Source organism: Trichomycterus rosablanca, chromosome 14 (assembly GCF_030014385.1).
Source record: "Trichomycterus rosablanca isolate fTriRos1 chromosome 14, fTriRos1.hap1, whole genome shotgun sequence".
Taxonomy (NCBI): domain Eukaryota; kingdom Metazoa; phylum Chordata; class Actinopteri; order Siluriformes; family Trichomycteridae; genus Trichomycterus; species Trichomycterus rosablanca.
Window position 1 is genome coordinate 20,982,016 of NC_086001.1, and position 27,291 is coordinate 21,009,306.

The 27,291-nt window shown below is 41.0% G+C and overlaps 1 protein-coding gene and 1 non-coding gene across 2 annotated transcripts in view; both read right to left on the bottom strand.

Moving 5' to 3' along the window:
- Positions 1-6,855: 6,855 nt before the first annotated feature.
- Positions 6,856-27,291, bottom strand: part of LOC134326191 (maternal embryonic leucine zipper kinase-like) — a 32,112-nt gene continuing 11,676 nt past the window's right edge. The window contains exons 3-17 of the mRNA XM_063008383.1: positions 11,051-11,151; positions 10,499-10,611; positions 10,373-10,420; positions 10,132-10,289; positions 9,502-9,622; positions 9,312-9,397; positions 9,078-9,194; positions 8,845-8,988; positions 8,690-8,758; positions 8,349-8,441; positions 8,057-8,155; positions 7,813-7,881; positions 7,622-7,720; positions 7,415-7,501; positions 6,856-7,151 (exon numbers count right to left, since the gene is read on the bottom strand). Coding sequence (XP_062864453.1) covers positions 7,131-7,151; positions 7,415-7,501; positions 7,622-7,720; positions 7,813-7,881; positions 8,057-8,155; positions 8,349-8,441; positions 8,690-8,758; positions 8,845-8,988; positions 9,078-9,194; positions 9,312-9,397; positions 9,502-9,622; positions 10,132-10,289; positions 10,373-10,420; positions 10,499-10,611; positions 11,051-11,151 — 1,425 coding nt within the window. The 3' untranslated portion in view covers positions 6,856-7,130. The remainder of the gene's footprint in view (positions 7,152-7,414; positions 7,502-7,621; positions 7,721-7,812; positions 7,882-8,056; positions 8,156-8,348; positions 8,442-8,689; positions 8,759-8,844; positions 8,989-9,077; positions 9,195-9,311; positions 9,398-9,501; positions 9,623-10,131; positions 10,290-10,372; positions 10,421-10,498; positions 10,612-11,050; positions 11,152-27,291) is intronic.
- trnaq-cug (transfer RNA glutamine (anticodon CUG)) lies at positions 15,941-16,012 on the bottom strand. The gene has a single exon. It is a non-coding gene; the product is annotated as a tRNA-Gln (tRNA).

A 27,291-nucleotide genomic window follows, 5' to 3' on the forward strand; every position in this document is an offset into this window, starting at 1 on the left:
GAAGGCTCTCTAGCATGCGACGATGATGAAGTAGAATAAGTGTAGAAAATGTTAGATGTAATGTGTATGCACCTTCTGCTCTGATCAGTTTGAAGTGGAATTTTATATAGCAGGAAGGGTTGTGAAGTAATTGTTTGTTTCCAGGGGATCACTGTCGATTACCCTGAAGTATATGTTTGTTTCCATAGGGCCATTGTCGGTCGCGGTGAACTATACGTTTGTTTCCATAGGGCTATTGTCGGTCGCGGTGAAGTAATTGTTTGTTTCCAGTAGACACTGTTGTTGTACTGAGGTTTACGTTCTTTTGTCTGAGTTGTGTTTGGACAACCGAGTGAGTTGTGCCAGTGAATGTTAAAAGAATACTCGTATTCTTCGACTAGGCAGGAATCTTCTGTTCTAGGGTGTGTCTCGTTAAAACCAGTTTATCTTTGTCTTAATACGTGTTACAGATTTTGCTCGAAAGGTTGTTTAAAGCGGTCTAAAATGTCTAATTTAACACATAGAGAATTTATCCATGTCTCACCCACTAACTCAGGAACCAACCCCAACCAACATCAAAGCTTATAAAGACAATTACACCTGTTTCAGGAGCAACAAACCAGAACCGATAAACAGGGGACATTTTTCAGAAGGGATGTGTGTATGAATGGGTGTCTGTCGCTAAAACACTGAATGAACTGCCAAAGGCAGCTCACTTGCGGCCCTGACGCTAACCTTCCTTACTCGCCGGCGCCACATTGGTGTCAGAAGTGGGATCGTGGTGTTTGGGTGGCTCTGATGGTTTGGTGAGCCAATATGCCCAGTCTGTCGGAGTGCGCTAGCCCAGGTGGCTGTAGGGGCAGGGTGCCCGGTCCAGCAGTGGGTGGAAGAGCGACTCGGCAGTGTAATGGGGTGCGGTCCAGACACAGAGCCACCCAGTGGACGCTGGTGAGTGGGTCACCGGGACGGTTGACCATTAGGGAGGAGGCAGTGTAGCGTTGCCACTGGGTCTGGCACGGGCTTTACCCAGAAAGCCTTGCGGCAGTGGTGTCTAAGCTCACCGTGGCCGTGTATCCCGATGTTGGGAGTGGGGTGGCTGCGGTGAGGGCTGGGTAAGTAGCTTATATGTTTGTCTGTTGTATGATTGTATGTGTGTATGAATGGGTTAAGTGGCTAGAAGGGATGTTTGGGCCCTGGAAGGAAGTTATTACGAGTTTAGTGATGTCAGTATGAGAGTGTGGGATTGGCAATTTTAGTGGTATGTTGAGAATTCTCTTGTAGATAATTAGAAATAATTACTGATAAATGTTAAGGTGTGGTTCCTCTTTCACTGACAAAGGTATGGTGGGCATGCCTTGACTCCTGGTGAGTCCAAAGGATCCGGTGTGGTTAGAGTCCATGCCAGTTTGGTTAGAGTCCAAACTCAAAGCCTGGTACCAGGTCAGTTGGTCCGAGTCCAACTGTAAAAGCCTGAACGGGTTCAGGTCGGTTGGTTAAAGTCCAACCGTTTGTGTGGTAAGTTATTTTCTGGTCCGTGTCGAGCAGTCGGCCCTGAAAACCAATATAGCAATTGCTTTGTGGAATAATCAGTGGAATTGATTAAGTTTCCTATTGCATGGTTAGCAATTGGTTAGTAAAGTCAGTGAGGCTAGAACTGGTCAGGGAAACTACTTACTTGGTGAGGTCAGTATGTGTAGGATTGGTAATTTTAGTGATATGTTGTTGTTGTGGTATCCCGTGCATCAGGGTAGTAATAGAAAAATTTGTGATAGAAGTAGTGTGTAGAGGAAGCAAAGGGGGGCAGGATCCACCAGTAATCCAGATGGTGTTGGCTGATTTGTCGAGATATCATGTAGATGATGATGAGGAGGATACCCTTGAAGGTGGGCCGGAAGACCCACTTCGAGCGGCATAAGTGCTACTAACTCTGCTTAATTAAAGGTAAAACCGACCAGACAAGATGAGGAGAGAGGACCAGCACTACTGATCACACACCGTGATGAAGGAAGGAGACTTGGAAGGACTGGCAGAGGCAGACACTGAGGGGACTGGAAGACCCACTCCAAGGGACAGAAGTGGCACTAACTGGACCTGCCTACAGGGAACAACCCACAGCAGAAAAGCCCGACAAAACCGACTATGTGGAAGAAGAGTCCAGCGGAATCAACGGAGCGGAACAAGACGAGGGGGGAGAATTTAGTTAGACTAGGAGAAAAAAAACATAAACATATAGTTCGCAGACACATAGACCATCTTTGAAAACACTAGTTAAGTGCAACACACATAGTTTAGCTGCAAAACGCAAGGGGTTAGTTCAGGATTGTTTACAATGTATATATGTTTGGTACTCTGCTATTTTTAGGAAATGTTTGTGCTGCTGTGGAAACAGGTAAGGCCGACAGGGGAGAATCCATAAGACATTAGGAGTCATGCAGAGACACAGGAGCTATGGGCCCCTTCTGAATATCTGCAGCTCTGTCTGGTGGAGGACAACCTGAACGGACTTCCTGTAGAAGCCACGCACCCATTGTTTTTATTTTATTTTTCTCGTGTTTGATTTCCTATTTTTTAAATTACTTTATTTTGATTTCCTGTTTTTATTATTTTTTGTTTGTTTGTTTGTTTCAGGGTTAGGAGCTGTTGCGATAGGTACGGTTCCTTTAGTTTAACTGGTAGCCTTTTTATTTTTAGAAACGTTTTATTGTATAAAATTCAGCCCAGTGGCCATGTAGTCAGAAGGGGTTAAATTGGGGGGTTGCTGACAGCTATCCTTATCTCCTGGGATCTAGAAACACCTAACCTATAGTTAAAAGTTATTGTGAAAGCATTAAGATGCTTTCAAGGGGGGATTGTTAGGTTTTTAACATATCATTATTAAACATAAATTACATCCAGACCACATGGTCTATTGTTCAAAATGACGCCGTGACCCGGATCCCCCCCCCCTGACTCATACCGAAGGGGGGAGGCGGAGCCCGGGGCTTTTTAGCACATTTCATTGGCTCCAACAGCAGCGGCGTAGGAGGAGCCTAGACTAGTTTTAAAAAAGGGATGGCGGGCTCAGATCGGCCTCTTTCTTACGTGGTGTGTCTAGACTGCAGGAGAAAAGGAGCGCCGGCCGGCTTAGCTCTGATATATATTCACAGATTATTTTTACACTTAATAAAGTGTTTTAAAGAGTACTTTCTGGACTTCCTTCGACTGCTTTCTTCAGGACTTTTTGAACCAAAAGATTCATCCTAACATATCAAACATTACAAACTGTAAACAAAGCTGAAAATGTGACGCGTTTATATCAAAATGTTAGATTTAATAATGAATTAACTCTGAATCCGTTACAATCTACTGATTCATCGGTTCAATGAATCGGTTCATCAGTACTGAATCATGCTAACAGTTAGCGGAGCAGCTAATAGTTTGTTCATTTAAATGAAACTGGAGTTAAAGCTCCTCAAATCCTCACAGTGATGTTTTATTATGAACTCTAGTTTTATTATTAATTGGAATGTGGTTATAATTAAATATAAGGGTTATAATTAAATACATATTTTACTTACAGATGAGGCTCTACAGTACAAACACAGCAGCTTCTTGTTCTTCTTATGATGTTTAATGGCGGTTGGCAGAACAACTTAAGACGCACCAGCGCCACCAACTGGACTGGAGTTGAACAGCAGCTTAGCAGTAAAACATCTCCATTAGCCCTGTATCTCTCAGCTACAGTGTTGGGGGGAACGGGGTACAGTCACGTGATTACTTTTTATCTGTAACGAAGTCATGTAACGCGTTACAGTTACATATTTGTAATGACATTACAGTTACTGTGATGAGGGATGAGTTGTTCGTGAACGAACCGATTTTATTGAATGAAACTAAACTCTTTTGAAATGAACTAAAAGAACCGAGTCGCTCCTCTAGTATAAGGACAAATAATTAAGGAATAAACTCGTTTAATGATGTTAAATCTGATCGGTTCATGGCGTTTGTGTTTTAAAGCAGAAACAAACACAAGCACATCTCTGTACAAGAGAGGATTTTTCTGAAACTAAATAAATAAAGTAAATAAATAGAATTTGTTTGTAGATGTGATTCCAGTATACAGTATTTGTTTGGGTTTAGAATGTAATGTGAAAGTAAAGTAATGAGGAACGAGATTATATTTTCCAGGATGTAATGAGTAAAGTAATCCCATTACAATTGTAGTTAAGTAGTAAGTAATGAGTAATGGATTACTTTTTTGAGTAACTACCCCAACACTGCTCAGGTAGCTTTAGAGAGGACTACAGTCAGTCCTAGACGTTCTTCCAAGCAGTTTCTCTAATGTCATGTTTTGTTTTCCAACTCACACATTCACACCAGTAGAAGCTTAAAAATAACACTACAAACCAACTAGTCTATAAGCACAAGAGGATTCATCTTTATAGACGGTGCTGTTTATGGTTTTACACTTTAAAACATGCTTTTCTTCACTAGGATTCATATGAACTGGGTTTTATGCACTAGGAGATGGTGGGATAATTAAATGTAAATATGAGTATTTCTTTTAACAAAGGAGTTTAGCTACCACTAATTTGATCTACGTATAGATAAACACAAAGAACAAAGACTCATGATGATAGAACAATGCAACACTGTTCAGTCCACAGCCCTCCATTCACACCTTCTCATGTACATTCTGGTGGAGGACGGTTCATTATTTGATAAGTGGAAATCATCTAAAGACTAGAATTTTGGAGTGTAGACCTAGAAGTGTTAAAGTAAGAGGCTATTCATTTATGAAAACTTTGCAAACACCATAAAGACCAGGGTAAAATTCTTCCACTTGAAAGTAAAAGTTGTTCTGTGTTTATTAAAGTAGATTAAAACTAAACTCCTTTGTTAAAAGAAATACTCATATTTACATTTAATTATCCCACCATCTTCTAGTGCATAAAACCCAGTTCATATAAATCCTAATACAGACTGCACTGAAATTACATTCAAAAATAAATAAATACTATTGTGGTAGTTCAGGTGTTTTCTTATCATGGAGGTGATCAATTGACCAAGACCAGTTGAGAGGTCGGGAGACAAGTGTTTCTTTATTGATGAATAAATGTATTTGTTAAACTGTAAATTCCATCTGAGTCCTCTGTGTGATGAGAGTTTGGTTTTGAATCTGATGTCAGCAAATGTGTCCATGGTTGTTAAATGTGACTAAACTGACGGTCCATGTATTTGTATGTAGGCTTGAGCTGGAGCGACAATAGAAAGTGGATGTAAAGGACTGGGTGGGTAATAATTCAAAATAGTTCTTCATGTAACCTAAAATTCTATTCATAAATCATAAGAGAATGAAAAGACTAAATTGTTAATAAAGAAGATTGGAGAGGAGAAGAAAACAGGAGAGGAAAGAACAGAAAAGAGTAGAAGTGAAATTTAGAGCTTTTAGTATTTAAAGTGTTACTATTAAATGTTCTTTAATGAGATCTAAAAGGATTATAAAAAATTAATAAAACGACTAATGGTTTAATGATAAAATATTACTAGCTGTAATACCAATGTAAACAAAATACATCACAAAAAAGTATCAATCGGAATGTAAAATGAAAGTATATTATTATTAATAATAAAAGATTCACTAGTAGTACTGATCGATCATTTGCCATTTCACCAATATCTGTGACACCCTGGATTCTGGGCTAGTTTCAGCTTCAGGGTTGATTTTAGACCAGACATTAGGCTGGATAATTCTGCTGAACCTGGCAACTCTCACGATTTTCCCGCCAAATTGGGCTTGTTTAAAAAATTCAGTCATGGTTGAAAATTGGGCTACTTTCAAAATGTGTCATGGCTGTCTAAAAGCTTTCATTGCAAACCGTACAAAATGTTTTTAATGAGGATTTGGGCTCACATACCTATGAACAAGGTCTGCTAGTTTTAGCATGTGAAGGGTGGGTTTAGACAGACTTATGCCTTGTTCACACTACACGACTTTTGTCCTGATTTGCCGGCTCGGTAGCAACTCAGTGTTTGCTCGGAGATCGAAACTCTCACAATCGCTATGTGTGAACACTAAGCGGCTCCAAATCGGCTCCGGACCGAATCGAGATTTCTAGCATGTCAGATATCTGCATCTGAGTTGGCCGACTGGCAATGACTGCTATATCGAACAGTGAGGGGAGGGGAGGAGTGTGAGGGGAAATGCAGGGGAGGAGTGTAAAAAGATGGGACAGGGGCGTAATATAGTTTATATCAGAATACATCAGCACACACACAAGTTTTAAAGTATTTCTGACCTGATCGTTTTCTACAAAACACCCACGCTGCACTGCAAAAAATATTTATTAACCTCCAACTTACTATAGAACAATCCAAGCCAAATCCACTCAGATTCATTTATTTTTCCTCTTTTATTTTACGCTGCACATCAGCGCACAAACTTTGATCGCTCACTACTTGTTTACGTGCATTTTTGGACATTTTCGTAACAAAACGTAGTTTGGGATACCACAGAAGCTCGCCCGCGATTCCAGTTGGTGATAGATTGTGTAGTGTGTGACCCCCTATGGCCGATCAGTCGTGTAGTGTGAACTTGGCATTAGTCTCCAGATTGGAAGCACGTTTGAAAAAAGCGGACGAGATCTTTTGACCTTGTTGAAATAAACAATCCTTGTGATGTCCCCCTCTTGTGGCCCTTTTGTAGAATTGTAATGAAATAATATGAGTTGAGAGACATGAGTTTATAAAGTTTTAGGGTAACGATCTCAGGCTGCTCTGAGTGAGCTGACAGTAGGTCTGTATCTTCACTGCTGAGTTTAATGTTCTGTAACATGTCAGGAAACGTTGTGTTGCTATTGTAAAAATGAACATCCATGCACCTTCATATATTCAGTGAGTTTATTTATTTATTATTTAATGTAATAAGATTTTGATGCTTGTTGATCCTGGTCATCCATGTTCTACACTTCTCATACAGCTGTGTGAATCAACAAGGGCGGCACCTCAGTGGAGTTCATCTAACCAGTCACACACAGATACCCAAAATGCATCGTTCTGGTAAAAAAAGAGAGAGAGGATGGGTTAGAGAGAAACATCTGCAACAATCATTGAAATGTGGAATTGAGATGTAACGTTTCCTGATTGGATGGTGCCACCATCGTCCCTCCTTGTCACACCGACGGTGTCTCCTGCTAAATAAAACAAGAAGAGGTGTAAGAACATTCCAGAAGCTGTAGTGTTTGGACAGATGAGCATGTAGAGCAGCGTTTATCAGGTAAAATACACTGATTGTGGAAATGTTACTATTTCTTACACGTCCGCTCAGCTACACACTGGACTACTGCGCTGCTTCCTTCTCAAGAGCAAAAGATACGTAGCTGTGGTCTGATCACTAATAAATATGTGTCTACATTTTAGCATCTGTGTTGATGCAGATACAAGTACTGAAATGTACCTCAGACACCAGCTGCTTCATGCTTTGGTTGGACTGTCTGAACATCACAGCCATCTCAGTGATGCTTTCTTCATCTAGATGATCCAGCTGAGACACAAAAACACACACAGACACAAATATATGAGTATGTAGGATAATAAAGATACAATCTTCTGTACGGTGGATCTCCATCATGTCACTGTACTACGTCTAGGGTGGATGTTGTACCGGACATGTGCTGTGCCATTCCACAGGGCTGCTGTACCCCTTCATTACCCACTCATGATCCAGCAGATGCTCCACCTTTATGCGCCGCTCTGGAACCACCTACAGGACAAGATACAAGAACTTCAGGTGATGAAGCCCACAGAGAAACACACACCCACTTTGCTCACATTAAACACACCATAAACACACACCTGCAGCATTTCCTTAATCAGCAGTACAGAACCAGGAGATAGCCAGTCAGGAGTGTCAAAATGTCCTTTCTGAGGAAACACAGAGCAAAACAATCACATCTGATCAAAGGACATCGCCACAAGCCGTTACTGTTACTTTTACTGTATGTTTAACATGCTGCTGATCATTAAATAATGGATTCAATTTCATAATCGTAACAAGACGTGTATGCCAATGGTGTTTCATTGTAGTTCCAAGACTTACAGTGATTTGTTCATGGAGCTCCACAAAGTTGTCACCATCGAACGGGAGGTAGCCACACAGCATGTCATATAGGACAACACCCAAGCTCCAAACATCTGCCTAAAACACACACACACACACACATATTCATTGTCTTTTTTAACCATGCTTTACCCTGGTCAGTCCCCTCATCCAGACCTCATAGAATAACTCATGAATGGGGCTACAGAGGGGACTGAACACCTTGGATTTGGAGACTTTTCAATTGAAGTTTATCAGGAATAACCTGGGGACACACCCCACACAAACCTACCTCTGCACCAAGATAGGGTTGCGCATCAATGATTTCTGGTGCCAAGTAGGGAGGGGTTCCACAGCCCTCAATCAGAGCAGTACCCAATCCACCCTACAACAAAACAGATTTCTATCAACCAAAGGTCCAACTGTTGACTCGCATCTGCAACACAGCACACAAACTGAACCAGCATGGCTCTGTGATGTCCTGTTCATCTAACTGATCACTGAAACTAATTGTGGACACCATGTGTGCAAGGCTTTAGCATGATGGATGGGGGTAAGCACACCACCTTACTAGACTCTCTGAATGGCACGCTTGATTTAAGTATACACTACAGTCTTAGGAGAGACACGAACCTCTGGTTTGGCACAGAGACCAAAGTCGATGAGCTTGATGTTGTTCTTCTCATCCAGCATCATGTTTTCCTGAGAGTCAAAATAAAACACGTCATGTCCAAGCACTAACAAAGAAAGAGCACAAAGTATAAGTGGAAATCGTTTGGCTGACGCACTGGCTTAAGGTCACGGTGGGCGTATCCCTGGCTGTGGACGTAGGCCAGCGCCGAGACGATCTGACGGAAGATCCTGCGCGTCTCCTCCTCCGACAACCTGTCGTTATTATCGATGTGGTCGAACAGATCTCCACCCGGACAAAACTGGAGGAGAGAGCGAGTCAAGTGAGCAGCAAATCATCGTAAATCCAGAGATTAAATCAAATCTGATAGTTTTCAACCACTGATGGTACCTCAAGCACCAGGTAGATCTGGTCAGCAGTCTCCATGACTTGGTACAAGCGGCACACGTGCTGATGATTGAGGTTCTTCAGGGCTTTAATCTCTATCCTCAAATCGGACAACTCATCCTGCAATAGGGATGAAACCGGAACAGTTTTATGACTTTTCAAATCAGAATTAGGAGAACCAAACGTTTGGAAACTGAGACACGTCTGTCTTTAACAGACGGTTTTGCTGAAACTAACCCCGAGCTCTTTCTTCTCCAGGATCTTTATGGCCACTGGCTCTTGAGTCTGAATGTGCCTGCCGAGCTTGACCGTCGCATAACCACCTGAAGAACGATTGAATAAAAAAAAAAATATTAAGTCAGGTTTTAAAAGATGCACATCTGTGTTACACAAAGGCAGAGAGACGACTGAAAGTGGTACCAGTTACCTGATCCAATGGTTTTGTAAACCTCATAGCACTTGTGCAGCTCAGAGACGTCCTCAACCACACGTGACGTTCCCTCTGTGGTGTCGTCTGTCTCGGGTACAGCGCATGGTACCTCTACCTGCTGCCCACAAGAGACATGTTATTATTATTACTGATTTGGCCTCTTCTTGTTTCATCCTACATGTATCTCATTCATGAGCAGAGGAACCCAAACAGCTACATCTGACTCTTCAGAAGGTCGTCACAGGTATCTGGAGCCAAGGGAGGATCCAGGGGAGGATCCGTAAAGCCAACATGACAATCGAGGTGGGTTCAAGTCTGGGGAATCAGGGGGTCAGGGTAGTACTCGGAAGTGTTGGTCATGCTCTTCCAACCAATGTTTCTAGCCTTGCTGGAAGATCCCATACGCCACAGTGACCCAATAAAGTCCTGGTAGGTGGTTACAGGTATCTGGAGCCATGATGCTGCTTGAGGTGGTCCCACAGACGCTCAACTGGGTTTAAGTCTGGGGAATTAGAGGGCCATGGTAGTACTCTGAAGTCTTGGTCATGCTCTTCTAGCCATGCTGGAAGAGCCCATCCGCCACAGTGACCCAATAAAGTCCTGGTTGGTCGTCAAACTGATACTCACCTGGTTCCCATCCGCTTTACAGTCGCCTTCGTAGACGGAACCGCAGCCTCCCTTTCCCAGCAGCTCTCCGACAGTGTGTCCGCTCTCAAAGCTGTCCGGGTTCGTGTTGGTCGTCTTCTCCTCTTGATGTCCTCCGTCGGTGGTTTCTCTTTCAGCATCTTCAACACAAGTATCATCAATGATGCTCCATGTGTCATGTGGACCAAAAATAAGGGTCTACATAAAGGTTCGGTGTACTCACCCTTGTTCTCGAGAGCATCACAGACGACTTCTCCAGAACTGATCCCACCTACGAAGCCCAAGGGTTAAATATATAGTCACTAGAGTTCAATAGTGTGGAACTCTAACGTGGTGGTGTTAGGGTTACCTGGAGCTTCAGAAGACACTCGTGGTCCCTGTGAGTCTGTCTGCTTGCTTGAGGAATCTGATTCCGAATCGTTCTTGTACCCGTCTGATTCCTCCTGATTCAGACGCATTAAACTGGTGTTACAAAATCGAGAACCGAACCCCTCCCCTCCCGGAGTATAGTGGTAATGATAATTCACCTTGCTCTCGACTGTTTCTTCTTCTCTCTCAGTCAGGTTCTGAATGGCGCTGATCCACGCCCGTCTACCTGCCTCACAGTCGGCCTGGAACGTACAGCTCCTGTACACACACGGTGATAGATACAGATTATATAGGATGCAGACAGATAGACAGATTGAGTAGATAGATAAACAGATAGATAGACAGACATTCAGATGGATAAATAGTCTGTCTATCTACCTGTCTGTCTTTCTATCCATCATCTTGTCTAGATAGACAGATGATCAATAGACAGACAGTAGATAGATATCTACTGTCTGTCTATTGATCATCTGTCTGTCTGTCTATTGATCATCTGTCTGTCTATTTCTGATGATTATAGATCTGGACTTACCTTGTGGGCGTGACCACCCGGAAGCAGAAGCGTCGCCCGGTGTCCTCGCAGCTCTGGACCGAACAGCGCTGCAGGTCTTCAGCCAGCACCGTGAAGTCACGCTGGGGGAATAGAACATAAAACCTTCTTATTTATACAGTCGATGATATAAACGCCGGTGAAATCATCCCAGACGTAAACATGACGGGGGCGGTTTGGGACACAGCCCAGCACAGAAGTTGACTTCTGCTGTGATGCGCCCGAATGATGAGGGGCGTAAGACTGCGGTGCATTATGGGTATTTCACAGAGTCCAGGAGAGAGCTGATTTAGATCATGTAAAGTCATGTGACCTACCTTAAACCTCTTCTTGTAGAGAAGCTGATCGTTTTGTATGATGAACCACCGCCTGCACAGATCAAACACATCGTAAATATATATATAATATTGAGTGTGTATATATATATAATATTAAGTGTATATATATATATATATATATATATATATATATATATATATACAGTGTATCACAAAAGTGAGTACACCCCTCACATTTCTGCAGATATTTAAGTATATCTTTTCATGGGACAACACTGACAAAATGACACTTTGACACAATGAAAAGTAGTCTGTGTGCAGCTTATATAACAGTGTAAATTTATTCTTCCCTCAAAATAACTCAATATACAGCCATTAATGTCTAAACCACCGGCAACAAAAGTGAGTACACCCCTTAGTGAAAGTTCCTGAAGTGTCAATATTTTGTGTGGCCACCATTATTTCCCAGAACTGCCTTAACTCTCCTGGGCATGGAGTTTACCAGAGCTTCACAGGTTGCCACTGGAATGCTTTTCCACTCCTCCATGACGACATCACGGAGCTGGCGGATATTCGAGACTTTGCGCTCCTCCACCTTCCGCTTGAGGATGCCCCAAAGATGTTCTATTGGGTTTAGGTCTGGAGACATGCTTGGCCAGTCCATCACCTTTACCCTCAGCCTCTTCAATAAAGCAGTGGTCGTCTTAGAGGTGTGTTTGGGGTCATTATCATGCTGGAACACTGCCCTGCGACCCAGTTTCCGGAGGGAGGGTTCATGCTCTGCTTCAGTATTTCACAGTACATATTGGAGTTCATGTGTCCCTCAATGAAATGTAACTCCCCAACACCTGCTGCACTCATGCAGCCCCAGACCATGGCATTCCCACCACCATGCTTGACTGTAGGCATGACACACTTATCTTTGTACTCCTCACCTGATTGCCGCCACACATGCTTGAGACCATCTGAACCAAACAAATTAATCTTGGTCTCATCAGACCATAGGACATGGTTCCAGTAATCCATGTCCTTTGTTGACATGTCTTCAGCAAACTGTTTGCGGGCTTTCTTGTGTAGAGACTTCAGAAGAGGCTTCCTTCTGGGGTGACAGCCATGCAGACCAATTTGATGTAGTGTGCGGCGTATGGTCTGAGCACTGACAGGCTGACCCCCCACCTTTTCAATCTCTGCAGCAATGCTGACAGCACTCCTGCGCCTATCTTTCAAAGACAGCAGTTTGTCAGGATGTGACGCTGAGCACGTGCACTCAGCTTCTTTGGACGACCAACGGTCTGTTCTGAGTGGACCCTGCTCTTTTAAAACGCTGGATGATCTTGGCCACTGTGCTGCAGCTCAGTTTCAGGGTGTTGGCAATCTTCTTGTAGCCTTGGCCATCTTCATGTAGTGCAACAATTCGTCTTTTAAGATCCTCAGAGAGTTCTTTGCCATGAGGTGCCATGTTGGAATTTTCAGTGACCAGTATGAGAGAGTGTGAGAGCTGTACTACTAAATTGAACACACCTGCTCCCTATGCACACCTGAGACCTAGTAACACTAACAAATCACATGACATTTTGGAGGGAAAATGACAAGCAGTGCTCAATTTGGACATTTAGGGGTGTAGTCTCTTAGGGGTGTACTCACTTTTGTTGCCGGTGGTTTAGACATTAATGGCTGTATATTGAGTTATTTTGAGGGAAGAATAAATTTACACTGTTATATAAGCTGCACACAGACTACTTTTCATTGTGTCAAAGTGTCATTTTGTCAGTGTTGTCCCATGAAAAGATATACTTAAATATCTGCAGAAATGTGAGGGGTGTACTCACTTTTGTGATACACTGTATATATATTATTGAGTGTATATATATAATATTGAGTGTATATATATATATATATATATATATTATTGAGTGTATATATATAATATTGAGTGTAAATATATAATATTGAGTGTATATATATATATATATATATATATATATAATATTGAGTGTATATATATAATATTGAGTGTATATATATATATAATATTGAGTGTATATATATATATATATAATTTTGAGTGTATATATATAATTTTGAGTGTATATATATAATATTGAGTGTATATATAGAGAGAATTCCTGATATATACACTAAGCATCAGTGTACAGACCTGTTCCAGGTTTTAAACACACTCCTGGTCCTCTTAAACAGAAACCCCTCCATCAGGAGTGCTTCCTCTGCCGCCGCACCTCCCCCGTGACCCGGGTCGCCGCTGGAGGACGCCCGGGGAGGCGCCCCGCAACACAGCACACGCAGAAACCTCTGTCTCAGAGAAGCAGCCATCGTAAATGAGGAGAAAATCTAAATGCTGCTGCTGAAGAGCACAGGTCCACATTGTGATGTCACAGCGTTCCGAGGGAGCAGAGTGAATTTACCTTTACCATATATGGGCATGACTGGATTCATGTGACTGCACATTTACTGACTTGATTTCCACTGTGGGACGGCTTCTGGAGGGTCCTGGGTTCAATTATCGAGTGAAATTAGCATGTTCTCCCCATGTCCTGGGGGTAACAGGGGACCCTAGGTATAAGTGTGTGTGACACACTCTGGTACTGACACACCCCCATACCATGACACACCCTGGTACTGGTACTGACACAAGCCCATACCATGACACACCCTGGTACTGACACACCCCCATACCATGACACACCCTGGTACTGACACACCCTATACCATGACACACCCTGGTACTGGTACTGACACACCCCCATACCATGACATACCCTGGTACTGATACTGACACACCCCCATACCATGACACACCCTGGTACTGATACTGACACACCCCCATACCATGACACACCCTGGTACTGGTACTGACACCCCCCATACCATGACACACCCTGGTACTGGTACTGACACCCCCCATACCATGACACACCCTGGTACTGGTCTTTCTTTTACAGATTGAGTGTTTTGGTTTGTGTGGAGGTACGACTGGAAAGGAAACTGTAAAAAACAACCTGGTAAATCATCATGGGTAAGCTTTTTAAATTAATATTTAAACTGAATTCTTTCATTAAGTCTCCTCTCCTACAGCCGAGACGAACTTGAGACCAACAGTAAAGCTCTCCATCGTTTCTGTGTGGCAGCTCCATAACTGAAGGGCTGTCAGTGTAGAATCAGGTATGTGGGTATATGCCCTGCACTTGGACATAGGCCAGTTAGCTCAGTTGGTTAGAGCGTGGTGCTAATAACGCCATGGTCGCGGTCGATCCCTGTACTGGCCACTGTCTCTTTTGGGATGTAGTCCCACAGAATAGTGGAAATAAGTAACTGAAAAACATCCAGTAAACAACAGTCCTAAAAGCACAAATATCCACCTGATAAGTCACCGGAGACCGACGGTACAAAGTGGAAGAACGTCCTTTTGGTTTCTGTAGATGTTAAATGAAGATTCTCGCCCAACGTGGGGCTCAAACCCACGACCCTGAGATTAAAAGTCTCATGCTCTACTGACTGAGCTAGCCAGGCTTAAGCAGCATGTCAGAACAGACAGCTCATCGGTCAGACCATCAGAGAGATGTAGGTTTAATTCACTAACATCACGACCAGATTAAGAACTAATTCACAGTTTACAAACAAACACAATTCAGAATAAGTAACAGAAACAGACACAGACTTACTGTCGCTGTATTGTATTGTATTATAATTGAAATGATCTTTTCTTTCCTGTATACCAAAAACAGTCACCATTGCGGGTCTACAACACGTTACAAAAACACTTGGGACACTTTATTTTTGCTTTCTTAATCTTGCCGGTGTCACGTTGTATTAAAACTTAAAATTTGAAAGCAAGTGTTTAAGTTCATTCATCATCTTAACACATATTACAAACTAGTCAAGCTCATCAAATTTCAGACATTGTTCACGTAAACAAAAATCTCAGTTGGAAGCACAATATTCATTTATTTATAGACGGTGCTGTTTATGGTTTTACACTTAAAAACATGAACAGTTAAAAAATAACAACAAACACAACAACAACAATTTAATAATAATGTCACAAATCTGTACCCAAGCAACAAGCTGTAATATATCTAGCACCACTAGATGGGAACGTACTCTGTACAACATTTCGTACTTCACTTTAAAAGTCAGTTCAGTGTGTTTTACTGTAGTAAGAACAGCTCCACATGTTTTGTACGTAGTGTTTATGGTATTTAAGCTGGATGGATAGATGAAAGTTAACATGTAATCTAAGGTGACTCTTAAGTTTATTCGCTGCTGTTGGCTTATAAAGTTGTACTGAACAAACTGGCTCGTATTTTGGCAGTGATATACCTTCCTGAATGGTGATCTGCTTGGTCGACACAAATAGCACAAGTAATCGTGGTCTACACCCCACAAGCGCTCTGTTGTACTTGCACATGCGCTGAATGCTACCATCCTGGAACTGCTAACGTTTCTAAACCTTTAGGTAGTTGGCGCTGTAAACAATAATTTGTTTTTTGGTGTTACAATTCGGCATAGAGCAGTCACATGTGGAACACTATTCTCTACTCAGCACTGATAACAGTGTTTTTACCTAAATAAAACCAGGTTCCACTGAGATTTGAAGTCAGATCTCTGGATTCAGAGTCCAGAGTGCTAACCATTACACCATGGAACCACAAAAGAAGAATTGAACACAAAGGTTAATAATTACACCATTAGCTCCACATGTTTTTATGTAGCGTTTATGGTATTTTAGCTGGATGGATAGATGGAGGTGAACATGTCAGACATCCCAAGTTGCAAAAACTCATTTCAGGGAAAAAAAAAAGCTAAAAACCTCTCGCACACAGCAAAGGATATGGGGGTGATAACAGAACTTTTAGGAGCTGCTAACTGAGCTACTAAACTAACTGTTTACATCACAAAGACATCAATGTGTACTACATAGTGCACCAGATAGTGTGCAAGATAATGGATTTATGTTTCCCTACATAGTGCACTAGATTGTATATTAAAAAAGAATTAGTGAATAGATAGTGAATTAGACAATTGGTTTATGTTCCCTACACAGTGCACTAGAGAGTGTATTAGTTAACACATTCATGTTCACTACATAGTGCACTAGAAAGTATAACTAGATGATGATTTATGTTCCCTACTTAGTGCACTAGACAGTAAATTATACAATTGATTTATGTTCCCTACACAGTGCGCTAGATTGTATATCAGATAACGGATTTAATACACGATCGTATTAAAAAAGTCTGTGTCACCTTCGTGTCGTCTGTGTGTGTGTGTGTGTGCGCGCTCTTGGCCGCTCGTTCTAGATTCCGGGAGATTTTATCTGACTTGTGGGAATCAGGAAGCTGCTATGTATATGCGGGAGATTCCCGGAACTTTTTCTGTACTTTATTTTACAAAAAGCCAGAGTGTACAATGAGAGGGGGAATTATGTTTCTTATTATATAATTGTTTCTCAACAAAAACCTCAGACTTCATTAGTTTATTACAATAATAAAATTACTTTTTAGTCAAAAGCAAAGTGATGATACATTCATCAATCATGATACACTGCTCTTCCCTACAAGTAAGTACAAAGTATCGGTATCGGATCGATATCGGCGATACTGGCCCTGTATTTACTTGGTATCGGATCGATATCAAATTTTGCAGTATCGCACACCACTAATACAGATGTGCTAATGGAGATGTTTTACTGCTAAGCTGCTGTTCAACTCCAGTCCAGTTGGTGGCGCTGGTGCGTCTTAAGTTGTTCTGCCAACCGCCATTAAACATCATAAGAAGAACAAGAAGCTGCTGTGTTTGTACTGTAGAGCCTCATCTGTAAGTAAAATATGTATTTAATTATAACCCTTATATTTCATTATAACCACATTCTAATTAATAATAAAACTAGAGTTCATAATAAAACATCACTGTGAGGATTTGAGGAGCTTTAACTCCAGTTTTATTTAAACAAACAAACTATTAGCTGCTCCGCTAACTGTTAGCATCACACATGATTCAGTACTGATGAACCGATTCATTGAACCGACGAATCAGTGGATTGTAACGGATTCAGAGTTTATTCATTATTAAATCTAACATTTTGATATAAACGCGTCACATTTTCAGCTTTGTTTACAGTTTGTAATGTTTGATAGAAACAGCGAGTTCTTGTAGCTTTGTTTCCAGGTTGTTTTACAGGTTTATAGTAAAAGTTAAAAGTATTAGTACAGCACTGTTATTGGGAGTGGATGAGAAACTAGATGTAAAGAACATCAGAAAGTTTTGATCTAAACTTCTGTAAACAGATTCTGTCATTTATCATTAATCCAAACGTAAGAATCTGTGATTTCTTCCAAGTTACAAAAACACATTTCTTATGTTTAGGCTGATTCATGTATTTTGGAAATGTTTTAAGGCCGACTTAATCATTTCACTTTGGGCCACAAAACCACTTCCACCTAGTGCTGGACAATAATTCGATATATATATATATACAGGGGTTGGACAATGAAACTGAAACACCTGGTTTTAGACCACAATAATTTATTAGTATGGTGTAGGGCCTCCTTTTGCGACCAATACAGCGTCAATTCGTCTTGGAAATGACATATACAAGTCCTGCACAGTGGTCAGAGGGATTTTAAGCCATTCTTCTTGCAGGATAGTGGCCAGGTCACTACGTGATGCTGGTGGAGGAAAACGTTTCCTGACTCGCTTCTCCAAAACACCCCAAAGTGGCTCAATAATATTTAGATCTGGTGACTGTGCAGGCCATGGGAGATGTTCAACTTCACTTTCATGTTCATCAAACCAATCTTTCACCAGTCTTGCTGTGTGTATTGGTGCATTGTCATCCTGATACACGGCACCGCCATTGGATGCACATGGTCCTCCAGAATGGTTCGGTAGTCCTTGGCAGTGACGCGCCCATCTAGCACAAGTATTGGGCCAAGGGAATGCCATGATATGGCAGCCCAAACCATCACTGATCCACCCCCATGCTTCACTCTGGGCATGCAACAGTCTGGGTGGTACGCTTCTTTGGGGCTTCTCCACACCGTAACTCTCCCGGATGTGGGGAAAACAGTAAAGGTGGACTCATCAGAGAACAATACATGTTTCACATTGTCCACAGCCCAAGATTTGCGCCCCTTGCACCATTGAAACCGACGTTTGGCATCGGCACGAGTGACCAAAGGTTTGGCTATAGCAGCCCGGCCGTGTATATCGACCCTGTGGAGCTCCCGACGGACAGTTCTGGTGGAAACAGGAGAGTTGAGGTGCACATGTAATTCTGCCGTGATTTGGGCAGCCGTGGTTTTATGTTTTTTGGATACAATCCGGGTTAGCACCCGAACATCCCTTTCAGACAGCTTCCTCTTGCGTCCACAGTTAATCCTGTTGGATGTGGTTTGTCCTTCTTGGTGGTATGCTGACATTACCCTGGATACCGTGGCTCTTGATACATCACAAAGACTTGCTGTCTCGGTCACAGATGCGCCAGCAAGACGTGCACCAACAATTTGTCCTCTTTTGAACTCTGGTATGTCACCCATAATGTTGTGTGCATTGCAATATTTTGAGCAAAACTGTGCTCTTACCCTGCTAATTGAACCTTCACACTCTGCTCTTACTGGTGCAATGTGCAATTAATGAAGATTGGCCACCAGACTGGTCCAATTTAGCCATGAAACCTCCCACACTAAAATGACAGGTGTTTCAGTTTCATTGTCCAACCCCTGTATATCGTGATAGAAAATGTTTCAATAACGGTGATATGATTTTTAAACAAATTCGATCGATATGCTTACGTCAGTGCGTGATGACGTACACCACAGGCACGAAGCCGGTGCTCAGCGTTACCGCTGATTACACTCCGGTACAACACGGTGGATATTAGCGGCTAAATGAGTTCAACAGCTGTGAGTGAACGAGCATCCACAGTCAGGGGCGTGGCCGCTTTGCCGGTGTTACTTTTTTGCGGAAGCATTTTTGCACGCAGGTGTTCCCACAGGGACGCAATTCAACAGCGCACTCAACATAAATGTCAACCACCAACACTATTACAGAAGAAGTACAACTACTGAGTACTAATACTAATGAGTACTAATACTACAGAGTACTAATACCAGTTATTAATATTACTTCTTATTAATTGTGGCGCGCTACGAGTAAAGGCACAAACGGGATATTCGCATTCCACTGTTGCCAGATTGGGCGGTTTTCCTCCTAATTGGGCGTTTTTTTTTTTTTCAAAAACAATTTAATAGCATTTAAATAACACTTCTACTGAAAATAGAATATTCAGTTTTAAGAAGCCCCAGCATTGTAGAAGGCTATTAAAAGTAAAGTCAATTTTCAATGCTGATTTAGCTTAATAGTGTTGGTCAGAATGTATCATATGTATGTATCATAGCCAACATACAACATGATACATACATATGATACATATGATACATACATGATCATAGCCAACATGACCAGAGCGTGTCGGTTCCTCCTGTACAACATCAGGAAGATTCGTCCATTTCTCTCCAGGGAAGCTACCCAGATTCTGGTGCAATCACTTGTAATCTCACGGGTGGACTACTGCAACTCCCTTCTGGCAGGAGCTCCCATGTCCACTATTAAACCCTTACAGCTCATTCAAAATGCAGCTGCACGTCTGGTTTTTAACCAACCCAAACACTGCCACATCACCCCACTGCTGCGTTCTCTTCACTGGCTTCCTGTAGCTGCACGCATTCAGTTTAAAACACTGACGCTCGCCTACAAAGCCAAAAATGGACCAGCCCCAAGCTACCTTCGTGGTCTAATCAAACCCCGCTCTGTACCACGCAACCTCCGAGCCTCTAGTCTCGCTCGACTTGAGCCCCCATCCAGGACTAAAGGAAGACAAGCATCAAGGCTGTTCTCTGTTCCAAGTGGTGGAATGAACTTCCTCTGTCTGTCCGAACATCTGAGTATCTTGCTGTCTTTAAAAAACGATTAAAAACCCACCTTTTTAATAAAAACTTAAGCTGACTTGTACTTATTTACTAACATTTTGTTCCATTCTTTTCCATTTCAAAAAAAAAAAAAAAAAAAAGCCTTTTAACAGGTTTTAGCAGATTTGTGTTCTTTGACTGTTGTTTACCTAAACTTGAGAAATGAAATGTTCACTATAGAAGCACTTCTGTAAGTCGCTCTGGATAAGAGCGTCTGCTAAATGCTGAAAATGTAAATGTAAATCATATTCTTGAAAGAAAATTAAAATTTGTTTTCCATGCATTCACACTAGCATGTTCTGGGGTTTAAATGAGTCTCATCAGTACACACAAGTTTGCAGTCAAATGATTAAGTATTGCAAAGGAATATCTTTGAAATTCTGTTAAGGTTCTAGGCTATATTTTAGTTTTTCACAGGGAAAATGAGAAAAAATAAAAAGCTTATTATACTGGGCTTGATGAAATTCTACATGGCACTCACTGCCTGTATAGGTAAAGGAGTGAGTGACCAAAACACTACTAGATCAACAGCTACTATCCACATACAAAAAATAAGGTATCAGACAGTTTCTGTGCCACCCCTGTGTGAGCAATGGTCTCAGTCTGGCCACCCATATGGAAATTGTCTGGCTCCGCCACTGTCCACAGTTGAAAAAGAAGCAGATTAAATAGCTGATAAGAAAGGAAGGACTAATTCAGTCGTGTATTCAGCTTGTATTTCTTGCCAGAAAACAGAAAAGAGGTTTGCAGGTACAGCCTTCCAATTTTGGTGTTTTTGGCAGTTTTTCTGACATTTATATTATTCATATCGATATCGGAATTATATCGTATCGACCGAAATTAGAAGTTATATCGTGATATAAATTTTAGCCATATCATCCAGCCCTACTTCCACCAAACTCAAAGGGTTGTTTCCCAGACAGGGATTAAGGCTTATAGTCCAGGACTACATTTTGCTTTAAACAGAGAATCTCCATTCAAAATGCTGTGTAGTCTAGGACTAGGCTTAATCCCTGTCTGTGAAACCAACCCAAAAAGTTCTATTAGAAGTCTTTTCTGTCTGATGCTGCTCAGTCCCACAATAGTTTCAACATTTTCACTCTGTTTACAGCCTCACAGCATTAAAGAATAGGCAGTTAAAACAGTCTGAAAGAGTATTCCTGGATTTCTCTTTATTAGCTAATAAAGTTCATATATATGTCTGTCTGTCTGTCTATATGTTTACATGTCTGTCTGTCTATCAGATCTATAATAATGAATTTAGCAGAAGAGGAACACATAACCCCCATGGATCCACAAAATGAAGGATTCCAGAAACTAATAAAAAAGGAGGAAAAAGATGAAGATGGAGGTTACTTCTGTAAGTAAATATGGAGATGATGCCACTTTCCTACCAGACAGTGTGGTACAGTACAGTGTGGTACAGTACAGTATGGTACAGTACAATGTGGTACAGTACAGTATGGTACAGTACAGTGTGGTATAGTACAGTATGGTTCAGTACAGTGTGATACAGTACAGTATGGTACAGTACAGTATAGTACAGTGTGACAGTACAGTGTGGTACAGTACAGTGTGGTACAGTATGGTACAGTACAGTGTGGTACAGTACAGTATGGTACAGTACAGAGTAGTACAGTACAGTGTGATACAGTACAGTGTGGTACAGTACAGTATGGTTCAGTACAGTATGGTACAGTACAGTGTGGTACAGTACAGTATAGTACAGTGTGGTACAGTGCAGTATGGTACAGTACAGAGTAGTACAGTACAGTGTGGTACAGTACAGAGTAGTACAGTACAGAGTGGTACAGTACAGTGTGGTACAGTACAGTGTGGTACAGTACAGTATAGTACAGTGTGGTACAGTACAGTACAGAGTGGTACAGTACAGTATGGTACAGTACAGTGTGGTACAGTATGGTACAGTACAGAGTGGTACAGTACAGTATAGTACAGTGTGATACAGTACAGTGTGGTACAGTATGGTACAGTACAGTGTGGTACAGTACAGTGTGGTACAGTACAGAGTAGTACAGTGTGATACAGTACAGAGTGGTAAAGTACAGTGTGGTACAGTACAGTATGGTACAGTACAGTATGGTTCAGTACAGTGTGGTACAGTACAGTGTGGTACAGTACAGTATAGTACAGTGTGGTACAGTACAGTACAGAGTGGTACAGTACAGTATGGTACAGTACAGTGTGGTACAGTATGGTACAGTATAGTACAGTATGGTACAGTACAGAGTGGTACAGTACAGTATAGTACAGTGTGATACAGTACAGTGTGGTACAGTATGGTACAGTACAGTGTAGTACAGTGTGGTACAGTACAGAGTAGTACAGTGTGATACAGTACAGAGTGGTACAGTACAGTATGGTACAGTACAGTATGGTACAGTACAGTGTGGTACAGTACAGTGAGGTACAGTACAGTGTGGTACAGTACAGTGTGGTACAGTACAGAGTGGTACAGTACAGTACAGAGTGGTACAGTACAGTATGGTACAGTACAGTGTGGTACAGTATAGTACAGTATGGTACAGTACAGAGTGGTACAGTACAGTATAGTACAGTGTGGTACAGTACAGTATAGTACAGTATGGTACAGTACAGTGTGGTACAGTATAGTACAGTATGGTACAGTACAGAGTGGTACAGTACGGTACAGTACAGTGTGGTACAGTGCAGTATGGTTCAGTACAGTGAGGTACAGTGTGGTACAGTACAGTGTGGTACAGTACAGTGTGATACAGTACAGAGTGGTACAGTACAGAGTGGTACAGTACAGTGTGGTAAGTACAGTATAGTGCAGTATGGTACAGTACAGTGTGGTACAGCACAGTGTGGTACAGTACAGTATGGTATAGTACAGAGTGGTACAGTGCAGTATGGTTCAGTACAGTGAGGTACAGTGTGGTACAGTATGGTACAGTACAGTGTGGTACAGTACAGTGTGGTACAGTACAGTATGGTTCAGTACAGTGAGGTACAGTGTGGTACAGTACAGTGTGGTACAGTATGGTACAGTACAGTGTGGTACAGTGCAGTATGGTTCAGTACAGTGAGGTACAGTGTGGTACAGTGCAGTATGGTTCAGTACAGTGAGGTACAGTGTGGTACAGTGCAGTATGGTTCAGTACAGTGTGGTACAGTACAGTATGGTACAGTACACTGGTTAGTATTGGAGTCACTAATCATTAGAACTAATAAGAGAATGTGGATAGTGGGATTAGAACCTGTACTGTACCGTACTGTCCTGTGGAGAAGTGCTGATACTTCCAGTCTGGATTAAATCTAAGTAGTATTTATTTGTGGTAACTAAACCCACAACCTTCAGGTTCCTCCAGTTGTTGAGTTTCTTCTTCACATATTGATGAATTTCAGGTGAAGGATCTTTAATCCCTGTGGAACACGTCACCTCTGAGGAACACCTCACCCCAGAGGTCCAACAGTGTGGAGGTTTCCAGATGAAGCCTGTGAAGAAGGAAGAACCTGAAGATAAAGATGAACTCAGTAAGATATTTTTTATCTTGAGTAAAATAAGATTTGGATTGAATAGAATCAGAGGAACCTGGGATGAAGCATCATACAGTGAAAGCTTGTATTGTGCTCATGCAGATCAGTGTGAGCAGGAAATGATGAATGCAGGATGAATCACGTTACAGGACTTTAGCATCAGATCTCCGTTTAACAATTACTAACAGTATTTATTATTTATAATGTTATAAATGTATTTATTATTTATAATGTTATAAATGTATTTGATTATTTACAATGTTATAAATGTAGTATTTGATTATTTATAATGTTATAAGTGTATTTTATTATTTATAATGTTATAAATGTATTTGATTGTTTATAATGTTATAAATGTATTTGATTATTTATAATGTTATAAATGTATTTGATTATTTATAATGTTATAAATGTATTTGATTATTTATAATGTTATAAATGTATATGATTATTTATAATGTTATAAATGTATTTATTATTTATAATGTTATAAATGTATTTGATTATTTATAATGTTATAAATGTATTTGATTATTTATAATGTTATAAATGTATTTGATTATTTATAATGTTATAAATGTATTTGATTATTTATAATGTTATAAATGTATTTGATTATTTGTAATGTTATAAATGTATTTGATTATTTATAATGTTATAAATGTGTTTGATTATTTATAATGTTATAAATGTATTTGATTATTTTCTGCTTCAGAACTGAACAAGGATTTCTGCTGCTCCTCGTGTCCACGTTCCTCTACAACCCAAAATCATCTCCACAATCACATCAAGAGCTGCAACCATGATAAATATGAGACTCTGGTGAAGATTAAGACTGAACATGAGGATCTGACGCCCACCAGAAGCTCCAGTAATCAGCAAACGTCCTCTGGTACTGTCAGCATTAACACCTCTCTCAGTCCCACACAGGAAGAAGGAAACGTCTGCTCACAGTGTGGGAAGAGCTTCAGTACCCGGGGTGCTCTCAAAATACACCAGCGCATTCACACTGGAGAGAAACCGTATCAGTGCTCACAGTGTGGAAAGAGTTTTAATATACAGAGTAATCTAAAAAAACACCAGCGCATTCACACTGGAGAGAAACCATATCATTGTTTACAGTGTGGGAAGAGTTTTAATCAACAGAGTGCTTTCAAAATACACCAGCACATTCATACTGGAGAGAAACCGTATCAGTGCTCACAGTGTGGAAAGAGTTTTAATATAAAGAGTAAGCTTAAAATACACCAGCACATTCACAGTGGGGAGAAACCGTATCAGTGCTCACAGTGTGGAAAGAGTTTTTATACACAGAGTAAACTTATAATTCACCAGCGCATTCACACTGGAGAGAAACCGTATCAGTTCTCACAGTGTGTGAAGAGTTTTAATCAACAGAGTCATCTCAAATTACACCAGCGCATTCACACTGGAGAGAAACCATATCAGTGCTCACAGTGTGGGAAGAGTTTTATTACACAGAGTAATCTCAAAACCCACCAGCGCATTCACACTGGAGAGAAACCGTATCAGTGCTCACAGTGTGGAAAGAGTTTTAATCAACAGAGTGCTCTCAAAACACACAAGCGCATTCATACTGGAGAGAAACAGTATCAGTGCTCACAGTGTGGAAAGAGTTTTAATATACAGAGTAGTCTCAAAAAACACCAGCACATTCACATTTTACAGAAATGATGCTCACAGTGTTGGAACTGCTTTGCTCATTTATCAGCACAAGTGTGACTCATCAGATTGTACCCAGGGTGTCCGCGGATCTTTAAAGAGTCTTAAAAAGTCTTAAATTCGTTTATCTTAAAAAAGGCCTTAATTTGTCTTAAAAAGTCTTAAATTCATCTGCCACTGGTCTTAAAAATGCCACAGAGTGTAAATATAATTTAGGTTTTATTTTCGCGAATTGTATCTCGTAATTTCCAGATTTCGTATGCAAATTGTTTAACTGTTTAAACGGCGGACTGAACTAAGCGGAACCAACGGCAATCTTAATGGTTCCGAGGGGCGCTAATTTGAGGTAACCTTACGCTCGTAACTTGCTAAACGCCACTGCTGGCATGGGGAAGTTTAAATTAATTACAGGGTTCGTACGGGTGCTTGAAATCCTTGAATTTTAATGTCGTATTTTCCAGGTTTGAAAAGTGCTGGATTTTTGGGTAAAGTGCTTGAAAATGCTTGAAATCGTAACAGTATTTCTTTCACTACAAATATCTATCTGACCGAATAGTTCGCTTATTAGAGAAATAAAAAAGTCACAGAGCCTGAAATGAAAACTGCTCCGCCTGCACCTTGCTTGCGCCCGTGTGTAAGAGTGATGTGAATTCCGGCTCTTTTTGGTGAGCTCACCGAGAAGAGCCGACTCTTTTTGCTCCAAAACGGCTCTTCAATTTTAGAGTGGCTGCCCGTGTCGCGGAGAAAATAGTTTTTCCCCAGCGGAGAAATCAAGTGAAGTCAGAGAACTTGTTTTTTGAATGCAAACTTGCCCTAAATGCTGCAATTTAATTATTTTTGTGTTTCTAATTGGGTTTTTTTAATGTAAATGTAAGAAATGTAAGCCCAGTTTGGCTACAAGTTAAACAGCAGAGCGTTCGAGACTTTTATGCAGTCGCCTCAGCACTTGGCGACCCCGCTCTGTAACTTTACGTGGTCTACCACTTCGGGGCCCCGAGTTGTTCCCAATCCCACTTTGTTATACCACTGACAGCTGACTGTGGAATATTTAGTAGTGAGGAAATTTCATGACTGGACTTGTTGCACAGGTGGCATCCTATCACGGTACCACGCTGGAATTCACTGAGCTCCTGAGAGCGACCCATTCTTTCACAAATATTTGTAAAAGCAGTCTGCATACCGAGGTGCTTGGTTTTATACACCTGTGGCCATGGAAGTGATTGGAACACCTGAATTCAATGATTTGGATGGGTGAGTGAATACTTTTGGCAATATAGTGTATGTATTTAAAAAATTAGAGAAAACTGACTCCCCGTTTTCAGTGTACAGACGGTTCTGGTTTATACAAAACTGTTCATTTAAGTTTAAATAATTAAATATTGGTTAAACAGAAAATACAGCACGTGCATGCTTACAATAAATCTGTAAACATAATGTTGATGTGTGCTTTTTGCTGCTTTACATTAAAACAGTGTTCTGTTAGAAATTATATTAAGAGGTTCATTTGGAGATTCACACAAATTAATTCTACATAATCTTAACTCATTAAAATTAAATTGTGTTTTAGCAAAAGTGTTTTTTTTTTTTATATCTTTGACTCCTAAGTCTGGGAATAATCTGCTCCAGTGTGTGTTAGCTTTAGGTTGTACCTTCACTTTTCATAGTAAAAGTTTATAGAAAGTTTGCATTGTTCAAATTCTATTGTTTTCTTTTTTATTTCTACTTTTATTTCAGGTTCATCATTTTCTTCCTG